This window comes from Carassius gibelio, chromosome A10, assembly GCF_023724105.1.
Source record: "Carassius gibelio isolate Cgi1373 ecotype wild population from Czech Republic chromosome A10, carGib1.2-hapl.c, whole genome shotgun sequence".
NCBI lineage: Eukaryota > Metazoa > Chordata > Actinopteri > Cypriniformes > Cyprinidae > Carassius > Carassius gibelio.
The window spans coordinates 20,317,224-20,333,501 of NC_068380.1; the positions used below are offsets into that span (position 1 = coordinate 20,317,224).

At 38.7% G+C, this 16,278-nt stretch overlaps 1 protein-coding gene across 1 annotated transcript in view; it reads left to right on the top strand.

Moving 5' to 3' along the window:
- The window catches only part of LOC128021516 (A disintegrin and metalloproteinase with thrombospondin motifs 6-like), a 106,150-nt gene that overhangs the window by 8,390 nt on the left and 81,482 nt on the right, over positions 1 to 16,278 (top strand). The window contains exons 6-7 of the mRNA XM_052608779.1: positions 263 to 408; positions 13,270 to 13,313. Of these exons, the coding sequence (XP_052464739.1) occupies positions 263 to 408; positions 13,270 to 13,313 (190 nt within the window). The remainder of the gene's footprint in view (positions 1 to 262; positions 409 to 13,269; positions 13,314 to 16,278) is intronic.

Below are 16,278 nucleotides of genomic sequence, written 5' to 3' on the forward strand. Positions count from 1 at the left end.
GAGCCAGGTTGTTGTGTTTTTTTTGTTCTCGGGAGAGTCAAATAACTCTTCCCAAACTGGGAAACCAATCAAAAGATCCAGCTTGCTCTAAGATGATGTCATAAGAGCTACAATTCACATTTTACCAAGTAAAGAATATATACTATATTAAATAAACTATATAAACTTAACAAGCTGAAGCGTCCTTTGTTTGGGATTTTCATCTTGCTGTGGATCAGATTTTGTTGCACTGATATGTTGCATTGGTGTTTTTTTGTTGCAGTCCGACTTGGAGATAAACCACCATGCAGACAAATCTCTAGACAGCTTCTGTAAGTGGCAGAAATCCATTCTTTCTCATCATGAAGATGGAAACAGTATCCCAGAGAACAGGATCGCCCATCACGACAATGCTGTTCTCATTACAAGGTTGGTTACTATTATTTCCATCTGATTTCAGGAGTTGTTCATTGTTGAGGTTGGGGATATGTTTAGGATTTTGTCTGTTTGAAAGGAATGTTGTTTCAGGGTCGAGATGTTGATTCAGGAACACATCCCACTTGGTCAACAACACTTCATTTGTTCAAAATCGTGATTTTAGTTTAAGGACCAATTCTGACTATTAACTAGCAAGCATATTATTAGCATATTGGGTCTTTATTAGTACTTATAAAGCACATATTGTTAAGCATGACCAAATTTAAAATCCCTTTAAAAGGGGTGTAACAGTACACAGAAGTCACGGTTCGATACGTACCTTGGTTTTGGGGTCATGGTTCAATACAAAGTTCAAATAAAAGAGTTCAGTACAGCAGGAAAAAGCAACAAATCCCCAATGCTATTTTTTATTTTGAACAGACAGTAGTGCTGCACACATGTAGCATCAGCAGTTGTTTTTTGTTGTGTGAATGCTATAATTATGCAATATCAATGGAATTTCAATGGACTGACTTTTGATTTGTGAAATTATACTACATTAGACACCTGCACAAAAAAAAATCAGCAGACGGGCTGAATGAAAATGACAGCTTATGGAATGGCAGCGGTATAGTGTTTCCTTGGTTACCGCTGTTGTCAGGGCGCGGGGTAGGCAGAGGACTCAGAAGCAGAGTAGGGAAAAGGAGAATCTTTATTCTCGCCACAAAACACAAAATAACATAAACAATAATAAAAATGCTCTGGCGCACACAGAGATCTCCAAGCTGGCCGGCACACTGCAGACCACACGCACTGCCGGATATCTGAAACTACAGATCCTTAGACAGGAAAATAGAAGGTGAGAATGAAACTTGGACACCACACAAAACAAGGGGAAAGACAAAACAATCTACTCAGGATGACAGACAGAAAGGCAGGGACATATAAGGGAGTGGGGGAATGAGCGACAGGTGGGGAAGAATCAGCTCGTGATCTGCGCACCCCCGCCACGATCAGTGCTGATTGCCCAGACCACAAGCTACCGAACAGACAGGACAAAACAGACTGCAGGGGAAGCTGAGAAGGCACCCTGCACCATGACAGAACCCCCCACCTCAGGGATGCCTCCTGGCGTCTCCGGAGAACTCACCATGACGCTGATGAAATTGATCAATGAGAGCGCGTTCCAGAATATTGCGAGCCAGAATCGAGCATCTCTCCTCCGGACCATAACCATCCCAGTCTACCAGATATTGATGACCTCTACCCCTACGCCTCACATCAATGAGCCGCCGTACAGTATAGGCTGGCGACCCTTTGATCAGCCTAGGAGGCGGAGATGCATAGGTCAGGGGCTGAAGGGGGGAGCGAAAGGCGAGTTTGATCTTCGAAACATGGAAAACCGGGTGGATCCTTCTAAACTAAGGGGGCAATTTGAGCCATACTGACAGCGGACTAAGCACTTTGGCAATAATAAATGGTCCAACAAATTTGGGCCCCAGTTTACGTGAGGGCAGTCTGAAGTTAATGTATTTAGTAGACAACCAGACTCTCTGACCACACACGTAAAGTGGGGGCTTAGTACGGTGACGGTCCGCCGATGCCTTGTTCCGCTCGCTAGTCCGAGTGAGGGCTTCTCTGGTGATCCTCCAAGTACGGAGGTATCTCTGAATAAACGCATGTGCGGAGGGAACAATGGCATCAGATTCTTGAGAGGGGAATAAAGGTGGCTGGTAGCCTAAACAGCACTGGAAGGGACACAAACCCGTAGATGAAACCGGGAGGGAGTTATGTGCATACTGTACCATGGTCAACCTGGAACTCCAAGATGACGGTTCAGCAGACACCAAACAGCGCAGAACTCTCTCCAAATCTTGGTTGGCACGCTCGGCCTGACCATTAGTCTGCGAGTGATAACCAGAGGATAGGCTTGCAGTCGCTCCCAGCTGTCGACAGAACTCTGTCCAAAACCTAGACACAAACTGGGGCCTCTATCAGAAACCATGTTCACCGGGAGGCCATGAATATGGAAAACGTGATCTAAGATGATAGTCACTGTCTCCCTCGCTGACGGAAATTTGGGGAGGGGAATAAAATGGAGAACCTGTCCACCATAGTGAGAACTACCGTCTTGCCACTAGACAGAGGCAAGCCAGTCTAAAAATCCATCGCTATGTGTGACCAGGGCCACGAAGGGACCGACAGCAGCTGGAGTAGCCCTGCTGGGGGTCGATTGAATCCCTTACCCGCAGCACAAATAGGACAGGCCGACACAAACCATCAAGCTTCCTGCACCACGGATTGCCACCAAAACCGCTGCTTGATTAAGCTACAAGTACGAGTCGATCCAGGGTGGCAAGCTAGACTAGAAAAGTGGCCCCACTGTAGTACGCTAGTTTGGACTGACTCAGGTACAAAGAGCAGACCCCCTGGGCATCCAGTGGGAACAGAAGCATTGCGTAGTGCCGTGCGGACCTTGGACCCCCCCCCCCCCCCCAGGTGACTGCAGCCACAACCCGATCGGGATGCAAAATGGCCACCGGGAGGGTGGGACTAGCCTCAGCCTCAAAAAACGCAACAGCACGTCAGGATTACCATTCTTAGAGCCCGGGCGATAAGAAATGGTAAACCTGAAACGTCAAAAAAAATAATGCTCAGCGAGCCTGCCTAGAATTTATTCTCTTGGCGGTGTGAATGTACATGTATTGTGGATTTTTATGATCATTGTCATAGTTCCGTTCTGCGGGGGTTAAACGATGAGAAAAGAAGGCGCAGGGATGTATTTTCTTGTCCGAAGATGATCTTTGAGACAAAACTGCCCCAACCCCCACCTCCTACGTATTCCACCTCCACAATGATCTGACGAGATGGGTCAGGGATCTTTAAAATGGGGGCCGAAATAAATCAACTCATAAGGTTCTCAAACGCAGCTTGGGCCTGCGACGACCAACAGAATCGTTTCTTTGAGGAGGTGAGATCAGTCAAGAGGAAGGGCGATGTCATTCAACCCCCAATAGCCAATACAGGGGCGCAACGATCCATCCTTCTTCTCCACGAAGAAGAACCCCGCCCCGGCTGGAGAGGAAGAGGGATGGATAATGCCTGCTACCAGAGAATCATGTATATACCTCTCCATCGCCTCCCTCTCCGGACCCAACAGAGAGTAAAGACGGTCCTTAGGTCAGGCAACAGGTCAATCGCACAGTCGTACGGGTGGTGTGGAGGCAGAGATGAAGCTCGGGACCTACTGAAAACCACTCTCAAATCATTGTAAGCCTCCGGTACATCCACCAGGTTAACTGGCTCCTCATGCAACACAGAATGAGACAAGACTGTGGGAAATGCTGCACTCAAGCACTGAGCTAAACAGAAAGGGCTCCGGGAGGATGCGGCTTTGAGACATCATGTCACATGCTGTTCCACACGCGACCCCGGTGACGTGTTCATAGGGAATCCCCTCTCTTCGGTGCCGAGAACGGAGAGTAACCCGGTTGTCGATCCAGGTGGCGAGGTCGATAAGCCCATGTATTCATGCCTGCTGTTGTACATAGGGATGGGTACCGAAACCCGGTATTAAACTGGCCCTGGGGCTAAATTATGAAAGACCGTAGTATCAGTAAGATCTGACGGTAACGGTTCTGCTTTCGGTACTAGAGGGGAAAAAAATCATGTTCTATGTATTTTTGCTTAATAATGTTGTCGTGCACATTTAATCTTGCCAAACATTTCGAATGTGCGATCATATTAAGACGTTTGTCCATGAGATCTGCGTGAACTCTCATTCGCGCCGCGGAGGCTGCTGGCAGTCACACACACACACACACACACACACCACAACGAGCGCACGCATTAACTGTACGTAAACTCCTGCTTAATGATAAAGAGTGACGATGGCGAAGAGATTTGCTTAATGTTATCGTGCACATTTTATCTTACCAAGCATTTCTAATTTGCGTTATTATTAAGACGTTTGTCCGTGAGATCTGCGTGAACTCTCAAAAAGTTCAAAAAGCTCAAAAGAAAAATGAGAATGAAATCAACATATTTTCTACTTGTTTTTAAAATTCCAAATAAGGAAAAATCAGTATGTAAATGTATATTATTTGTTTTTTTGTTTTTTAAGCTGCAGCTACTATGAACCAACCAACTCCTCCTAACACCTCTGTTCCAAGACAAGCCCATTATTAATTTTATATTTAAAAAAAAAATAAAGAAATGTTAATTCTGTTCTCAACTTGTTCTTAAAAAAACACACACACACACACACACAACACAAAGTACCGATAAGAATACCGTTAAAGTACCGGACTGTTAAGCAGTATCGGTAAGAGTAGTAATACCGTTAAAACCTTAACGATACCCATCCCTCACCCGAGTATGATGAGTATGACGTGGTGAGGAACAGGTGGGACTGAAGGGCTGGCCTGCAGCTGGTCAAGCTGTCCGTTAGCTGGTTGAGTTAGAGAGAGATCTCCGAGTAGGCGCGATGAGAAGCCGCGATTTCCTCCTGCTGTCGACTCAGAAGAGAGCCCTGCTGCTCGGCGCAGCTCTGTTTCCTCTGCTGAATCCATTTATGGTGAGTAGATTCGGGGTGCGGGCTAGGCAGAGGACTCAGAAAAGAATCTTTATTCTCGCCACAAAATACAAAAATAACATAATAATAAAATGCTCTGGTGCACAAAGAGATCTCTGAGCTGGCCAGCACACCACTCGCGCTGCCGGATATCCGAACTACGGATCCTAAGACAGGAAAATAGAAGGTGAGAATGAAACTTGGACACCACACAAAACACGGGCAAAGACAAAACAATCTACTCACGATGACAGACAGAAAGGCAGAGACATATAAGGGAGTGGGGGAACGAGCGACAGGTGGGGAAGAATCAGCCCGTGATCTGTGCACCCCCACCATGATCAGCGCTGATTGCCCAGACAATGAGCTACCGAACAGACAGGACAACACACCCCGCAAGGGAAGCTGAGAACCCTGCACCATGACAGCTGTAAACAAAGCAGCGCTGCACTAATAAACACTACTTTAATATGCATTAAACTGAGATAAGTTGTTCTGACTTCTGATTTAAAACAAGCAGGCGGTTATTCTAGCTCTTGCGTGCCATCCAGTACTTAGTAGTTTGTATAGTTACAGTACTTCACTTTCATTCCTCACTTGAAACAATTTTCACATTTCCTGTTAGTTTCCATTAGTTAGCTATTTAAGATAAAGAACCACTGTTTAAACAAGCATTTTCTTCTTTAATTTTTGCAGATGCTTCTTGACCATGTAACTCAGCACATTAAACATGTCTTGTTGAAAATAGATTTTAGTGGCCTTTTAATTTCCTAAGTTAATTTTTCTTTGAGTGATTCTTTGTTTGTTAAATACATACTCTTTTGAAATCCCTGCCTTAATTCATTAAATTTATCCAAAAGCCAAAAATACATCTTTTTTCAGCCATTAGTTTGTGGTCAAGCAATCAGCTAAATTGTTCTTAATTTCACTCGAATTGAAGAATAAAGGCTTGTTTTAGGGTTGGTTGACATTTTGGCATTTGAGTTTGACAGTTTGTCCTGGAAGCATATATTGGGTGGGTCGTTTACAGCTGAGACTAAACTGGTTATTAATGTCATTGTTAATTGGTGTCCACTAAGGCATGACTGTGTGGTTTGGACAGGTGCAAGCCTTGAAACCGTCAGAAGTTTTTTGGATATTTATGTTTATATACATATGATGTGTTTAACTTCTTGATGTTTTTGCTAAACATGTGGAGGCCAAATAACTTTTCAAATTGACTGAAACAGGCAGTGCGTCTGACACTAGAAAGTTTAATTTTAAGTTTATTTCTTCAGAACAGACACCAATCTGCCAAAGTAAGCTAGGTGGTAAACAACTAGCCGTTGTCCTACTAATTTCTGGCAGACTGGTTTTGAATCTGGCAAACAAATGCAGCTAGTTTGCCGTTATAAATGGATTTCATTTTGAATCAAGGGCAGCTTTAAACTCTAGTCAGAGATTTTTCCTTTCAGAAAGATAGGGAAGCCTTTGTGTTACATTTGTTGGAGGAATTGACATGTCATATTTCAGTTAAATATAAATGACTCCTAAGTACACATTGTATTCTTTGGATTCAGAGCTGTTGTTTTAAGAAATCTGTTCTGATTGTTTTAGGCTTTACTCAAGTACAATAGTTTAAGTCAAATGGTGGATAGCTATTATATCCGAAGCCAAAAATGTTCATTAGATCTTAAGTCAGTTTGTGAAACCTCTATATAGATACATGCAGATTTTTTGGCATCTCCAACTCAGATTTCGTTTTTTGTAATCTGAACAGAACAAAACACACTTACAAGCTCAATCAGACCTCATCAATATGTGGCTTTTAGTAAGTCAGAAAAGATGAGAATAGATTTCTTTAAATAAAGGAATAATTATGTATATTTATTCGTTTATTTTAAATAAAATATTTATCATAACTCTGGACTCCTTAATACAGTCGACTATGTGACATTTACTTGTACTTACGTAGTGAATGAGTCACTGAGTCAGCTATTTTGGACAAAGTCCAAAGAATAGTGTTTTTATAAATGTATGCTTGTGGCTGAAAAGTCACGATAGACAAAGGCAATATTTCAGTTTCCTGTCCTCTTTCTCCACATTGTAAGAAAGTCATTTGACATACACTGAGTACACTGTATGAATCAACAGATCAGAGTTCATCAGTTAGTCCGTGTAGTCAGTCAGTTCTAGATTTGATTGGAAAATCAAATCCGATTCACAAGCACCATGAACAAAGTCTTATTTATATGAAGGCTAATATGTTGATTAGTTTTGTGTGGTTAGTTTATTATTGAGTACTCCATGAGGGAGGTGCCCTGCATCGCTGCGATTTTATGTCCATTTATACTAGCCTTGCTTAGTTTGGAGACATTTATGTGAGGTGATTTCATATACTACTAATGATAGCCTGAAGGAGAGCTTAACAATCAGAGTGATGTTTCCTTAAAAGCCTGTTCAAGTAAACTCACCAGCATACCATTCAACATAATGTTTTTACTCATTATCTCTCAAACCGATTATGATTATTTTCTTATTTTTGGTAAAAGTCAGTGTTACAGCTTGTGTTCTTGGAACACTAATAGACTACTACAGTGTTAATTAGTCATGCATTTGACTTTGTTTGACACCTTTTATTTTACCATTTACTTGTTACACGATAAATACGTTGTTATGCACATTATGCATAAATACATGTAACTAACCCTGGTCCTAACCCTAACACTATAGTAATTACTTGTTGTTATTTATAATACTCAGCACTTGAATGTATAATTATACTGTAAAATGAACACCTTAAAATAAAGTGTAACTAAAATAAATAAAATAAATAAAATAAATAAACTGTTATAGTGACTAGTGGTCGACCGATATTGTTTATTTTGGCAGCTAATGCCGATATCTTGGAAAAAAGGGGGGATGTTAGCTGATATGCAGCCAATATAATAATAATTATTTTTTTTACTATTAATATTTAAGAAATGTAAAATCATTTGACATTGGATTAAAACATACATGTGGAAAATTACATGCTTATACATTAGATCACATAATTTTTCACAAATGAATAAATATTTGATACAAATATAATTAAAAAGTATGTAAACACTGTAACCAAAAGGACACTCAGTATTCTGGGAAGTTTTTGTGCATTGGGAATCATATTTTTCAAAGAAATCCAGGGTAACTCATTTTACATACAGCACACAGTGAAAATGACATGAATATGACAGTGGACAAATGCAAAAAGTGCAGCATGATTTGAAATCACAAGTTTAAAGTATAAACCATTCAATTCACACAGACCGGCCGTCACGTAGGAACACCAGAGATGTATAGTAACGAAGTAGAACTACTTCACTACTGTACTTAAGTACTAAAAGGCGGTATCTGTACTTTACTAGAGTATTATTTTTTTCTCCTACTTCCACTTTTACTTCGGTACATATTTTCGCTGAGTTTAATACTTTTACTCCGATATTTTTTTTATGTGCTGCATCGTTACTCGTTACAATTATAATAATGTTACGAATCATTCCATTACAAACCACTGCCAGAACTGTAGATGGCAGGTTTGATGAAGCTGGCACATCATTGAGCGAAACAAGCGATTAAGAAGACTGCGTGTGCTGACTGAACTGCTGTGAAGAGAGAAATGAACAACGAGCCGAGCCAGATAATGACTCGTTCACGAGTCAAGAACCGGTTGCATCGGTTTTCGGATGACCAGTAACCATAGACAGTAACGTTAGTTCTTTCTGACAGTTCGATTCAATAAACCAGTTGAAGAAAACAGTTCACAGATTCTTTTGCGCTCGATGCAATTGCGTCATTGGCGTTGACTGCACATGGGCTCATAACATTAAGAATCAGTTCAGAATCAATCACCAAAAGAATCAGTTCGGTTCCAGACGCTCTGTGTGTCGGTTTGCTTCACGCTAAATCACACATGCGCAGTCTCATCAGCTCCTCGGTTCACGAATCAGACACGTCTGACAGAAACGGTTCTTGACTCGTGAACGAGTCATTATCTGGCTCGGCTCGGTGTTCATCTTCAGTTCTCTCTTCACATCAGTTCAGTGTACTGTTTGAGTCAATGAATTACTCCGGGATATTGGTTTGTTTTAACTCAGAGGGAGTGTCAGACACATTAAAAAAGTTAACAGCTTAATTCATCTGTGGATTAATGCGTATTGGAGACGCGAACTGTTTAAAACGATTCAGTTCGATTTGGTGGACTGTTTCAAAAAGATCCGGTTAAATCGAATGATTCGTTCGCGAACCAGATATCACAAACTGCTTTGTTTTTAACTGTCTTACAACAGACACTGAAGAGAAGACAATGCTGAATAAAGTCGTAGTTATTTTTGGACCAAAATGTATTTTCGATGCTTCAAAAAATTCTAAATGACCCTCTGATGTCTTACGTGTTTGAAACAACATGAGGGTAAGTTATTAATGACATCATTTTGCAAATTGGGCTAACTAACCCTAGTAACCGTTTTTTTGTTTACAAGAAGTTACAGTCAAAGGAATTGTGATTGTCCTTTAGGTTAATCATTTGAAATAGTAAAAACAATATGTTCAAACTTTTGACTACTTTCTTTAATAGCTACATAACACAATACTTCTACTTTTACTTTCAGTACTTGAGTAGTAAATTTTAAAATAGACTACTTGCAATACTTAAGTACAAAAAATGTTGAATACTTTAGTACTTCTACTTAAGTGTGGTGCTTAAAGAGCACTTCTACTTCTACTCAAGTCACTTTTTTGATAGAGCACTTGTACTTTTACTCAAGTATGGTTCTCTAGTACTTTATACATCTCTGAGGAACACCCAATCATGATGGATAAAAATACGCACTTCACAAGATCTCACAGCTGAATTCAACAAAGTTTTCAAGGTTTGTGAAATTAAATGTTCTTCAGTCATTCAAAGATTTGTTTAAATTATATAAATGCATATTTGCTTAATGCTGGTGGCAAACGAGAAAGTATAATAATGTTTGCCTTTCTATTACTAATAATATAAAAGCAATCGTTAGAATACTTTTTGTAAAAACTTTTAACAACGACAGTGAACAAGAGGGAGAGTGTGAGCTGTGCGTTTAGACTCGACCTTTCTCAGCGCCGTCCAAATAAAAGTCCCGCTGCAAACTCATTAGCAAAGCAGCAAAACTTATCAGCCGATGCCAAATATCAATATATCGGTCGATCACTAATAGTGATGGTAGTTTGTGAATAGTTTTTAGTATACTTGTTATAGTTGTAATTGTCTGTACAGTGTTTACTACAATATCAAAATGTAGTGTAATATTTAACAAAAAATTCACTATGGAACCTGCAACAACGTAAGTAAACTTTTAAGCAGTTATCGCAATTTTAGTACCTGTACATTGTTAAACTGATCATAATTTTAGGAAACTGCCATAACTGTGACACTTGTAGTAAACCTTAAATGAATGCATAAATCTTAATTATAGATTTTCTTCATAAACTTCATAAACTATTGTAACTATGATAATTAAAAAAGAATCCAACTTTTAAAATTGTATCAAAATTTGAGACTTTTGCAATATCTTTTTTTTTTTTCAAATTTCACTATGTAGTTTTCAAAGTTTTCTAAAATTAAATTCATTAAACTAAAAGTAAAAATTTTTTTTTACCAAAAGTGTTAATTTTGATAAAATGTAAAGTTTATGAAGTGTATTAAAACTGCAGTAGTTGCCATAATTTAGGAAATTAAATCATTGTACTATAGTTGTAGTTTATTAAGTTTACTGTATATATGTGTGTTATTTTAAATTTAACAGTGTAACAGAAAAAGGACATCACTCTCACAGTAGAAATTATTATATATCCATATAAGTGCTGTCAAACTAATCCATATATATGTTGTTGAAATAATTCACTTCAGCAGAGGTCACATGGACAGTTTTGTGAGGTCAGCTGTCCCTCTCACTGGGTGGCTCAGAGATGTAAACATTTAGACAGAAGCTCTAGAGTGATTGCATTTGCCCCATTTGCTGCAGTACCTCTGCTGGTACAAGAGGAAGAAGCATAAGACTGTGTGATGCATCATCTAGACGGACGGTTCATCCTGACCTCTTCAGCAATGTTTTTCAAGTCCTAGACTTTTGTCCGGAGCTTGACGGGGGGATGCAATATTGCTTGTTTGGAATACAATCCATTGCGAGAGCTGAGGGAGATTAAAGTAGCTAAATCAAAATAAATCTACGTCCAGAAGAGGTCAGCTATTCAACATAAGTCCATGAGACCTACGGATAAAACCTAATGCTCGTGGTTCTGCTCTGCTTGGGGAGTCATGGGACGAGAAGGGAGCTAACGAAATTGAATTTGCATTGTCCTGGTTTGCTAATACATTAAAAGCCCATCTTCAAGGCAGAGACCTTGTTCATCATTCCTTGTGTATGCTATTATTATTATTATTATTATTATTATTATTATTTTGTATTACCAGTACAGTATGTACATCAATTAGACATCAAGTGAAACAGTGGGTCAGTCGCACACACACATATGTATGTTTGATCTTCCATCTAATTTACTCTGATGTTTAATAAGTAATTTTGTTTGAAATTAATATTTTTTATATTAATATTATTCCTGGTTCAGTACAAACTCAGTCAACAGAATTTGTAGCGTTATGTTACAATGAGAATAATTTCAGTGTATCCCCCATTTTCTTTATTTTCTTTTCAAAAATTGAGATGCACATGCAGTGGAAGTAAAAGGGGTTTACATTTATGGAGGGTTCAAATGCAGAAAAGTAAAGCTTATTATTGTATAGATTAAGTCTTTGTTAAAACTTGTGTATTGTATAAGCTGTGAAGTTTTTCTTGTCAATTGTATGGTCATTAATTCACCCAAGAATAATTTACTCACGTTCACGTCATTCCAAACCTGCAAACCTTCTTTATTTTGTGGAATATATATATGCTTATATAAATAATGATAATAATGTTTGTGGTAATCCGCATTATGCTGCGAGTGCTGTACTTTGAGCTTAAATGGTATTGACTGGTACTATGGGCAAGCATCACTCACATTTTCTTAATATTTTACATGAACGCGATCTCACAATGAGTTTACATTTTTTCACATTTGTATAAATTGTATAAGCAGCAACTTATGTGCTTATAAACTGTGCAAAGAAGAACAAAGAAACCCTTGTTTTGGTTATTTATTTTTGGCTCCAGTATTCCAGTATGGTTTTCCAGATTCAAAGATCATTTGGCTCTTTTGACCCTTTTCAGCTGCCACAGTAAACAGAGCGCATGGATATCTTCAGATCGACACCAAAATAGAAGGGCGATATGAACTTTCCAACTACCAGTCTGACTAAATATATGCAAAACGTCTGCGCTGTTCCTCTCAAGCTCCTGATGCAAAACACAATGCTTCTGAGAGAGTTTAATATGATTCAGATCGGGGACTGTGTCTTTCCTCTAGGTTGAAGACAATGTCAAACAAAGCCTGGCTGCCTGCCTTTGGCCAGACTCAGTAGCCCAAACTGCTTGTGATATATTTGAGGAGGTGTTAAATGCCCCATTTGGAGAATAAGGAAATATTTGGCTTTCTTTCATATAGGCCTGCCTATATTTGGGGGCGGGGTTGAATTACAAAATAAACAAAAATTCAACAGTAAGTCATGGTGAATGTTGTCAATAAAACGTGGGTCAATAGATTTTAATTATACTGAATTAGTTTGAAGTTTTAAACTTGCTTAAATAAACTATAATAAGTATTAAACTTCAATATGTAACTTTCCTGGTAAGAGCAAGAGCAGATAAAATGCATATATGGACCTTTTTAATGTTAATGTAAGTTTATGTGTTATGAGCATAATCGCATATTAATGAACTGTGCTAACACTTACTTTGCAGATGGTAGATAATAAAATGGGTGAAAAAAATGACTGGATCATAGTTGGACCGTTTTGGTTGCACTTTATTTTGATAGTCCACTTTAGACATTCTACTAACTACTAACTTTGCAAGTACATATCAACTAACTCTCATTAGAGTATTAGTAGTTTGTTTGGTTAGGGTTAGTAGAATAAGTTGACATGTATTTGCAAAGTTAGCAGAATGTCTAAAGTGGACGATCAAACTAAAGTTTCACCCTCTTTTGACTCTAGCAATCAAGTAACCACCCAAAAAACATTAGCAACCCCATTCAAACTCGCTGACTAGCAAGTTTTACACAGGCATACACCATTCACGTTTTCGTCATAAGTCCTGTTGAATTTCTGTCATATGAAGACCTTACTTTTGATTTCTTTTTTCTTTTAGGTATGACATCTGCACCTATAAGAACAAACCCTGTGGTACTCTCGGTAAGTACCTGAAATATTTCCTAAGACTAAATATACTTTGATTTAAAGAGATAGTTAACCTCAAAAGGAAAATTCTCTCATCATTTACTCACCCCCTTCCAAACCCATATGAAATTTGTTCATATTTGGAAGAAAAATTAAGGTATTTATCAAACTCTACAAAATTTTTGTCTCCCCATTGAAAATGTTGACTATTCAACACATTCATAAAGATATTATAAAAATAAATCTATATGAATCGAGCGAATCCAAGTCCTCTAAAAAGACATGATCACTTTATAGTGCGACAAGACAAAAACAAACCAAAAACAAAAAAAACATTCCAAATAAGGCATTTGTTGCATCCAGTGGGAACATAATTTCTGATTATAATGACTAATACTGTCTTTTTACGCGTTGTGTTGCATCACGCCTTGTAAACATAAAAGCATGTCTGCATTTATGATCAGAGAAACGACAAACAACAAGCGCTACTCTGCACTGCTCAAAACTCATGTTTGAATCATTAGTGGCAAATCCTTTTAATATGAAAATGCACTTACAGGCTGTGAGTCAGCATTATTTGTCAGAACACCAGCATTGTAAGCTACTCTCCCAGGAAAGAGTCCCCCTCCTAGTCGTGTCTTCTTTTAGAAGACTAAACATATTTCACAACGAAACACACAGCGTCTCCACAACATTGTGGCGGCAGCATCAATACTACAGTGAGAATACAAGTTACGCCTTCTTTCTTTATGTGAACATTTGGGCTGTGTTATGCAAATTTTCCCACATCGTGACGTAGACATGTGGGAAGTGTTTGAATGAGCTGTTTTAGGAGGGTGTGGACCAGTCTTAACTTTTATAAAGAATATCTTTTTGGATTTGAGACTTTAGTCTTTGCAACTTTAGGGATCTTATCTATTCACGAACAGCTTGTAACGCTCCAAAAAGAAAGGAGAACTTGAAATTGCATCAAATGACCCCTTTGAATTAGGCTTTTATTCACATGTAAGAAGAGCTTGACATGTGAGAACAAACGTCATGGTTCATTGGTGAAGCTCAAACCTGGTGATGTGAAATGTGAGAACCTCATAGGTTTTTGTGCATTAAACAAATATGCTTGAGCTTCCGTTTATGTTCGCTGACCAGTGTTTATATGTGAATAAAAGCCTAATTTAAATCTGTTCATCATATAACATGATCGTGACACTTCAGAAGACTCAAATGGATTTATTTCTTGATCTCTTTACAAACTTTGAGAGTTTTGGCTGAACAGACATCCAGTGGAGGGACCGAAATCTCTCAGATTGCATTAAAAATTTCTTAATTTGTGTTCTGAAAAATAAATAATTTCTTAGGGGTATAGAACGACATGAGGTTGAGTAAATGATGACAGAATTTTCAATCTGGGGTGAACTAACCCTTTAAATGAATGTCACTAAATGGCAAATGCTAAATAATTTGGTGAGATTATTAAAAAAGACTTTACTGTCCTGTCTTTATTGAGCCGTTTGGCTCACGTTGAGCTCAAACATGGCTCAAAGCCTCCTGCCTCTACAGCCGCCGCTGTCTCTTGTTTAATTTCCAAACATTCCCACTCCTGTCTGCTACGGGACAGAGATGTTTACCCCTCCCCTAGGCAAGCCAAAAGAAGAAAAGGAGCGAAGAAAATTAGACTATACAATGTATAACCGAGAACAACAGATAAAAGAAGAATTAATATGTTTAAAGAAGTCAGGATAACTGAGCAGAAAGCAAACACTGGTGTTTTGTCCCCCTTAAATGGTCTGCAAGCAATGTCAAATCCTTGTCTTATCTGAACAAGCCCCCTCCAGTGCTCAACCGTATATCTTAGAAGTAATATTGTGACTCCAGGGGTGGTTTGACAGATTGACCGCATTCGTCACATTCCCCGGGTCCCTTTAATTGCCCTGGCATCTGCTCTGCTTCCTTGCTGTCCCTCTCCTCTTTCTCTACCTCATCTTCACTTCAACACCCCCCCATTCACCTAGAGGCACCATCGTGATCTCAGGTCAATGTGTTGCACTCTGGGGGTCAATGGGTAATCAGGGAGCAGGGATAACACCAAAGTCACCCACGGCTTAGGAAAACAAGCCCCACCAATAAGCTTTCGACTCAGCCTCTTCTCACTAGCTTTCTTCCATCCCGTATCTCTTTCCTTTTTTTACCCTTCTTGCCTCCAGTTGGTGTCTTATTAGCCTTTGATTTGCATGTCCACACTTGTTTGGGCCTCTGGATAAGTAAGATAAAGAGTCCAGAAGTGCTTTGTTGGAGCTCCTCTCTGTATTCCATGTTCTTGTGCAATATCTGTAATAATATTTTGCTCACAGGGAGGTCAGGTTTATACCTTTCCAATACTCTTTTTTTCATATTATCAACTTTAAAGCAGTAGCTTAGTCTCATGGCATTCCATATCTGTATAATTTTTACAGTGATGTGGTCCTGTTTATTTATTTATTTGTTTGTTTGTGTGTTTATTTGTTTGTCCTGTATATTAATTTGTTCCAAAATTCAATTAATATATTTCTTTAATAATGAGCATGAGTTTGACTTTTTACATTTCTGGAGAGGCGTAGTCGAAAATGTCAAGGTGATAGTTCCAATATTAAAATGAAAGGGGGGGGGGGGGGCTCATTAAAATAATTAAATTCTTAAGTAGTCTGAAATTATCTTTTATTAATATTTCTTTAAAAAAAACATTTTCAAAAATGTTTTTGCAAAACTGCCATTATTTGAACCACACTGTGTGGTGTGACCAATAATGTCATGTAGTGCAACCAACATGCAGAAAACAATAACAACATAAAAAACATAAATTCTATAACGTTCGTGGATGACAAAAATTAATATATATAAATATATGGTATATATGTTGAGTTATATAAAAGGCAAAGACCAGATTTTAAATGTTTCAGTGATCATTTTCCACTATAGCTCTTAAATTTAATATGCGCAACCTTGT